The 7,782-nt window shown below is 39.0% G+C and overlaps 1 protein-coding gene across 1 annotated transcript in view; it reads right to left on the reverse strand.

The window, feature by feature from the left end:
* KIDINS220 (kinase D-interacting substrate, 220kDa) overlaps positions 1-7,782 on the reverse strand; it is a 130,040-nt gene that overhangs the window by 113,351 nt on the left and 8,907 nt on the right. Inside the window, exon 2 of the mRNA XM_006898195.1 lies at positions 2,041-2,139. Coding sequence (XP_006898257.1) covers positions 2,041-2,139 — 99 coding nt within the window. The remainder of the gene's footprint in view (positions 1-2,040; positions 2,140-7,782) is intronic.

Below are 7,782 nucleotides of genomic sequence, written 5' to 3' on the forward strand. Positions count from 1 at the left end.
GCATCAGAGAGTTGGACAATGACCAAATTTCATAATATAACTCATATATAGATATTTCTCTAACTAGACATTTAATTTTACATATAAATATTCTTTATTCAGCCAATACCATCCATATATAAAAAACATGAAAAGTTGAGTTGAGACCTTCCAAGTTACATTCTTAGTCCTTTTTTTAAAAAAAATTTAATGAAAGTTTACATACTTTGGGTTTCCATTCATACATTGTTGCACACTTCCCTCATTACCCAACCCCCTCAGTTTGCTCTTCTCCAAGAAGAGGGGAAAAAATTTTTTTTCATTTTTATACAATCCTTCCCACCCTCAAGTCCACTTTACTATGCAGCTCTTATTCTGGACTCTTGACACAAAAATAATACCTAATCATATATTTCTTTTAAATAGTTCTCTCCCTCATCTGTTTCAATGCAGACCTTATTTATCCCCTCTTAAGTTTCACCCAACCCTGATGTCAGTCCCATTTCACAACAGTGGCACTATGCAGTACTTGTCCTTTTTTGACTGAGATATTTCACTAGCCATAATGTCTCCAGGGTCACCCATTTTGTATAATATTTCATGTTCCTTGTTTTTCAAGGCAGCATAGTATTCCATTGTGTAAATATACCAAAGTTTCTCTATCCATTCATTTGTTGATGGGCACCTGAGTTGTTTCCAACTCTTTGCTATTGTGAACAAAGCAGCAATAAACATGGGTGTGCAAATATCTGCGTGGGTGGCAGTTATGGTTTCTTTAGAGTATATATTCCCAGTAGTGGAATTTCTCGGTCAAATGGTATCTCTATTTGCAACTTTTTGAGAAGGCACCATACTGCCTTCCATAATGTCTGCACCATTTTACACTCTCACTAACAGTCCACAACCTTGCCAGCATTTGTTTACTAGAGTGCTTTTTTAAAAAAAACAAAAAACACCGAAGAACACATTCAGATGGCCAACAAGCACATGAAGAAATGTTCAAAATCCCTAGCTCTAAGAGAGATGCAAATCAAAACAACTATGAGATATCATCTCACCCCAGTGAGAATAGCAAAATTTAACAGAACAGCAAGCAACAAATGCTGGCGAGGTTGTGGAGAAACTGGAACCCTTTTTCACTGTTGGTGGGAGTGTAAAATGGTGCAACCACTGTGGAAGGCGGTATGGCGCTTTCTCAAAAAGTTGCAAATAGAGATACCATTTGACCCAGCAAGTCCACTACTGGGAATATATCCCAAAGAGATCATAACTGACATCCAAACAGATATATGCACACCCATGTTTATCGCAGCTCTGTTCACAATAGCAAGGAGTTGGAAACAACCCAGGTGCCCATCAACAAACGAATGGGTAGAGAAGCTATGGTATATTCACACAATGGAATACTATGCTGCATTGAAAAACAAGGAACTCATTCAATATTATTCAAAATGGGTTAGCCTGGAGGACATTATGCTGAGTGAAATATCTCAGTCGCAAAAGGACAAATATTGCATGGTGCCACTGCTGTAAAATGGGGCTGATATCAGGGTGGGGGTAAGATTGAGTAAAACTCGATAAATTGTGTATACTGCACTGAAACAGATGAGGGACTGAATAATTTAAAAACTATGTATGATAGGGTATTATGGTTATCACAAGAGTCCACAATGAAGGTTGCATAGTGGAATGTACTTGGGGCGGTGGGAGGGGCGCGGGGGGATTGTGTACCAGGGAGGGAGTCTTTCTTTTAGTTTTGAAAGAGAGGAGCGAACTGGGGGGCGGGGGGAGAGGGCTGGGCGGGTAGAGAAGTGCAGCAATGAATGAATGGAAATCCAAATTCTCTGTAAATGTTCATTAAAATTATTTAAAAAATAAAATATTAAAAAAAAAGAACACAAAAACCCAGTAACAAACCCTGCTATCACACAGTAGGCAAAATTAAGATATATCCAAAAATATAAATTGTAATCTATGATTTTTTAGTCACTTCATATACACAAAGAAAGAGCAAAGCTAAAGGGTAAAAAGGGCAAACAAGTAAATTATTTTAATACATACCAAATCTTCCAGATTACAATTAGCTCCATTCCTAATTAATTCTTTCACTATTTCCAGGTTGCCTTGTTCAGCAGCTATCATCAATGGCGTCTGGCCACACTACAGAATACAAGAGGCATGGATAAACTGGTCAAGATGCTGTATTTTCATTAAACACCACAGCTAAACATATCACACCTACATTCCCATGAAGGAATGGTAAATATAGTTGTGTTTACAATACTGCCTTAATTTAGAAACAGTTTTTAAATTTTAACTTTTCATACTTATAATTTCAAAGCCAAAGGGAAAATGTAACCCTTTTTCTTACCACAGAATTAATGGTAGCACAGCAATTTTCATTCAAAATCAGTCAACACATCTAACATGATCTGAGAAGTAATCAGGGCAATGCAATTAAAAATCTAAGGATATCTATGAGGAACACATTTTGTAACAACTCAGGCCAAATATGATATAGAATGTGGGTTTTTTCACTGTACATATGATTTCTGTCTAAGAACTAAAGAAGATCAAACTCACTGCCAATAACAATTCCAATTCATAACAACCCTACAGAGCAGAGCAGAAATGCCATCATGGAGTTTCCAAGACTAAATCTTTACAGAAGGAAACTGCCACAAATTTCTCTCATGGGTTCAAACTCTTTTATTAACAGCCAAGTACTTTAACCATTTGCTAACAGTTTTCCTTAAGACACAATGCTGTTGTTGTTATGTACCATCAGGTTGATTCCAACTCACAGCATCCCTAAGTACAACAGCTCTGAAGCCTGCTCTATCCTGAGCCAATCTTATTGTCTCTGACACACCTGCTCCTATTACCCCAGTCACTGAGTCAATCTATCTCTTTTAGGGTGTTCATATAAGAGAAAGAAAAGTAAAATAACCCAAATGCTACATGTAATGCACTCACTTGCAGACACAGAGTCAGAAAAGACTTATCGTTGACCTTCCAGCAAGTTTTCAGAGGCTGTAAATTGCACCAGAGGAAACTGCCTTTCTCCTGAAGTGTGTGTGGTGGACTTGAAGCCCATACCTTTGGGTTGTCAGCACAACTCCTTACCCAACAGGTCACTAGAGCTCCTGAGAATACATCTAAAGTCTTTTAAAGGAGCTCTAGTGGCTTGGTCTTAGGAAGTTGCAAAGCTATTGGCCCAATATATAAATTCAAGTCAATACATTCTACATCTTTAGCTTTCAAATCTGTAATTCCAAAGACTTAATGGGCTTTTCTGTTAATCTTCTAAGGTTCCACTTTGTTACTTTCACATAGTTCACAAAGTCAGAAACAGGACCACCAAACAGGTATTTTTAGAGTATGAATGAAAAATAAGATATATGTGGTATTACCACCAGAATACAGATAAGAAAGATGCTATAAACTTGATTAGCTAGATACCAGCTAAAACAACACTTGAATAACTATACATTCTCTCTCGCATATATTGGCAGCTGTCTACCCAATATCCATACGAACTTGTTTTTGCTGAAGGTAGAAGAGTACACCCACCTTTAAAAAAAAAATCCTCTCTTTCAGCCTCACATGCAGCTAGATAAAGTTATGTGACACCACTCTGGCCTAAGCGGAAGTCACTGGCTAGGTCTCCAAGCCTGTCCTCTAAGGGAACCAACTCATTTGAGCTACGGGATTTTTCCCCTTCTGACTAATCTGTAAGCACAACAGTGGAAATGTACCCTAATGGCTCACGTGAGGTATTAAGCATGCAGTGAGGAATGGCCAGGAAGGATGAGGCTGGGTCTTTCATGATGTTATGACACCACCATTAAATGTTAAATAAAAATTAATGGCTGCAAGTGCCAAGTGCAAACGTTTCCAAGAAAGATAAATCATAGCAGCCACTTATACCAGGTCCAAAACTTTGACAGGAAAAAAAAAAAAAAAAAAACTTTGACAGAACATTAGGGAATATTTGTCCAACCTGTTCTCAAGCAGGAACACTGCTGAAAAAGAGACAAACGAAAGACGTTTCGGACTCATTAATTCCCAAAAGATAAATATATTTATAAAGACCATGACAGAATTACCACTGCTTAATTGAAGACTATTTCAATTAAGAACATACCTAAAGCACAATTGTTATAACTTCCCTACTAGAATCCTCTGGGTTTTTTTGGTTGTTTTGTGTTTTTCTTAATTTTATCATTTTTTCTGTGTGCATGTACTGTCAAATCAGATCTGCCTGGTACAGGAGGAGATTGTCCCTCCTTCCCCGGCAGAGCATCTGGTGAATTCGAACCCTGCGCCTCTGGGATTGTAGTTGCAGCTCCTTGCCACTAGGCCACCAGAGCTCCCCTCAGAATCCTCTGTTTTTAAAAACCCTGTATTTATACTGCTTGAGTAAGTCCCTTGCTGCTTTAAGATTTAATGTTCCCTATCCATGAAGAAACAGACTTAGTAGTGCAGTAATCAAAAATTATGAATCTTTAGCTTTCAAAATTGTAATTCCAAAGACTGAAATAGACTAAAAGACCAAAAGTTCAATGCTTAGAACTTACCAGCTGATCCACAGGAAAGAGAGGAAAAAACTCTGCTTCCACAAAGGTCTATACCCTGGGAAACACTATGTATGGGCAGTTCTACTCTGTCCTGTAGGGCAACTAGGAGTCAGAACTGGCTTGATGGCAATGGGTTTGAGAGAGAGTTGGACAATGACCAAGGAGGATAGAAGAATTGATGCCTTTGAGCTGTGGTACTGGAGAAGAGTACTGAGAATACCATGGACTGCTAGGAAAACAAACAGATTTGTCCTGGAAAGGGTTAAACCAGGTGGCTCCTTAGAGGCAAGGATTCTGAGGCTCCGTCTAACATACTTTGGACATGTTATGAGGAGAGACAGGTCCTTGGAGAGGGATATCATGCTTGGGGGGGGTGGAGGGACAGCGCAGGAGAGGAAGGCCCTCTATGAGGTGGACTGATTCAGTGACTGGGGTAATCGGGATGGGAGTGTCAGAGACAGTGCGATTGGCACAGGACAGGGCAGAGTTTAGGGCTGTTGTACATAGGGTCACTATGAGTCGCAAACGACTCGACAGCACATAACAACAACGTCTTACTACATCTATTTCACATATTAGCCTAATTTTTCAACTTTGGAATGCCTCCTCTAGCTTCTTATGTGAGAAAAATAAAATCCTTAATTCGACTAAGACACCACTTCAGAAGGTATTACATGCAGTAAAAAATAGTACTTCATTGATAATGCTGTTTGCAGCTACAAGATAAAAAGAGGACAAATGATTTCAGGAAAAGTGATCGTGAAAGTGACAGAAAAATCAAAGTGTAGTTAATTTAAGCTTTACAAGAAAATTATTTTTTATCCATTTTAATAGGGAGCTCTAGTGGCAATCTCTTCCCATGTGATTAACAGCCTCTGAAAACCTGCTGGAGGATCAACTATGAGTCAGTTCTGACATGATGACACATAATAATAACAACAACAACAACGTGGCCTAGAGGTTAAAGCGTTACACTGCCAACCCAAAGACAAGCAGTTTGAATTCACCTAACTGCTCCAAGGGAGAAAGATGGGCAATCTCCTCCCACGATCTGCAGCCTCTGACACCCCCTGGAAGGTCAGCGAGGAGTCAGTTCCAACTCAGTGGCACATGATGACAACAACCATTCTAATAGTTGCTGCTCAACCATTTAGTAATGATAGTTGTAAATACAATGATAACCAAGACACAGTAACTACTCATAAAACCAAAAAACAGAGGAAAATTCAAATGCTGTCTATAAAAGTTAAACTTTATCAGAAATTACAAACTCAAAATGCTACAAATAAGGCCTTAAGAAAGTTACTTTATCCTCAACCTTAGTTTCACATTATTGTAAAACCGAAACTTACAATGGATTCAATATAAAACTAGATACAACAGTAATTATTATCCATACAGTACCATGATGCAAGATGCCAAGAAAACCCTTTGCCAAATGTGTTTGATTCTTAGTAGCAATATAATTCATTTTATCCTTATTGATGTGATGCATTTCTCCCTCTAAGTGAACCTATTTTTTCAATATTCTCTAAGGAAAAGCTGATGAAGAAAAGCAGTATTTTTGTGTTTACTTAATTTTTAAAAAATATTACTATTTTAGTATTACAAGTATGCTAATATTCAGAACTCAAACTCAATGCTGCTGGGTTGAAATGGACTCATAGCTGACCCTCCAGAAGATTTCAGAGGCTGTCAATTGCACAGGAGATGCCCATCTTTCTCTGGTGAGTTCAAACTGCTAGAGGCACAGCCTTTGAGTTAGCAGCAACTCCCTACTTTAAACTCCCCCATCAAAGCTCCTGAGAGAGGGTGATACTGATAAAATTACTATCGTAATTCTTCCAGAAAATGTCTCCAAATATAAATTTAACCCCTAAAGTGCAAGCTGGCTTTAGAAGGGGTCGTGTTACTAGGGATATTATAGCTAATGTTAGATGGACCTTGCCTGAGAGCAGAGAACACCAGAGGAATGTCTATCTGTGTTTCAGTGATTATACAAAGACATTTGACTGTGTGGATAACAACAAACTGTAGCTGGCTCTGAGAAGAATGGGAATCCCAGAACACTTGATCGTGCTAATGTGAAACCTATACTTGGACCAGGAGGCAGTCGTCAGAACAGAGTAAGGAAGCACTGCATCGTTCAAGATTGGGAAGGGTGTACGCCAGGGATGTGTCCTATCTCCATACCTTTTCAACATGTATGCAGAACAGATTATCTGGGAGGCTGGGCTTTATGAGGAGAAATGTGGGGTCAGGATTGGTGGAAGATTCATCAACAATCTGCGTTATGCAGATGATACAACCCATCTTGCTGAAACTGAGGAGGATATGAAGTTCTTGCTGCATAAGGTCAAGGACTGCAGCCTTCACTATGGATTGAAGCTCAATATCAAGAAAACAAAAATTCTCACCACTAGGCTGACAGGCAGCATCATGATAGATGGTGAAGAGACTGAGATTGTTAACAGTTTTAGTCTGCTTGGCACAAGTAGCCAGGAAATTAAAAGACATATTACAATGGGAAGGTCTGCTGTTAGAGACCTCGCCAAAGTACTGAAGAGCAACGATGTCAGTCTGGAGAATAAGGTGCGCCTGATACAGGCCATGATCTTTTCAATCACTTGTTATGCGTCAGAGAGCTGGGCAATAAGTAGGGAGGATAGAAGAATTGATGTCTTTGAGCTGCAGTGCTGGAGAAGAATGTTGAATATAACATGGACTGCTAAGAGAATGAACAAGTTCATCCTATTGTTGTTATCAAGTGCCATCGAGTCATAGATGACTCATAGTGACCCTATGAACAAAAGAACTGAAGAGTTGTATAACTCTCATCATTTCTCCAAGTTCAGTTTCCAGAGGCAAGCTATTTCAGAAGTGGATGCCACTCCTGCTTCCAAGCTTGTTTTCATCGGGGAACTCCACCAAACACTGTCTGCCAAGGGTAACCATTATCACATTTGACACATCAGTGTTACAGTGTTTAACATCACAGCAACCATGAGTTATCTCTGTACAGCAAATGGACAGACCAGTGCTATACCACTTACAAGACTGTTTGACCAGAAACCACAGATTAAAATCACCCCCCTTTGACTTGGTAGCATAACTTTCTATCCACCAGGCCCACAGAGCTCTGTACTATAATACTATTAGTTATAGAGATGTTCTGAAAAATAAATTAACTACTGTAAGACTTATAGAATAACAAAATGAATAA

The sequence above is a fragment of the Elephantulus edwardii genome, unplaced genomic scaffold (assembly GCF_000299155.1).
Source record: "Elephantulus edwardii isolate Elephantulus edwardi_28Jun2011 unplaced genomic scaffold, EleEdw1.0 scaffold00223, whole genome shotgun sequence".
NCBI lineage: Eukaryota > Metazoa > Chordata > Mammalia > Macroscelidea > Macroscelididae > Elephantulus > Elephantulus edwardii.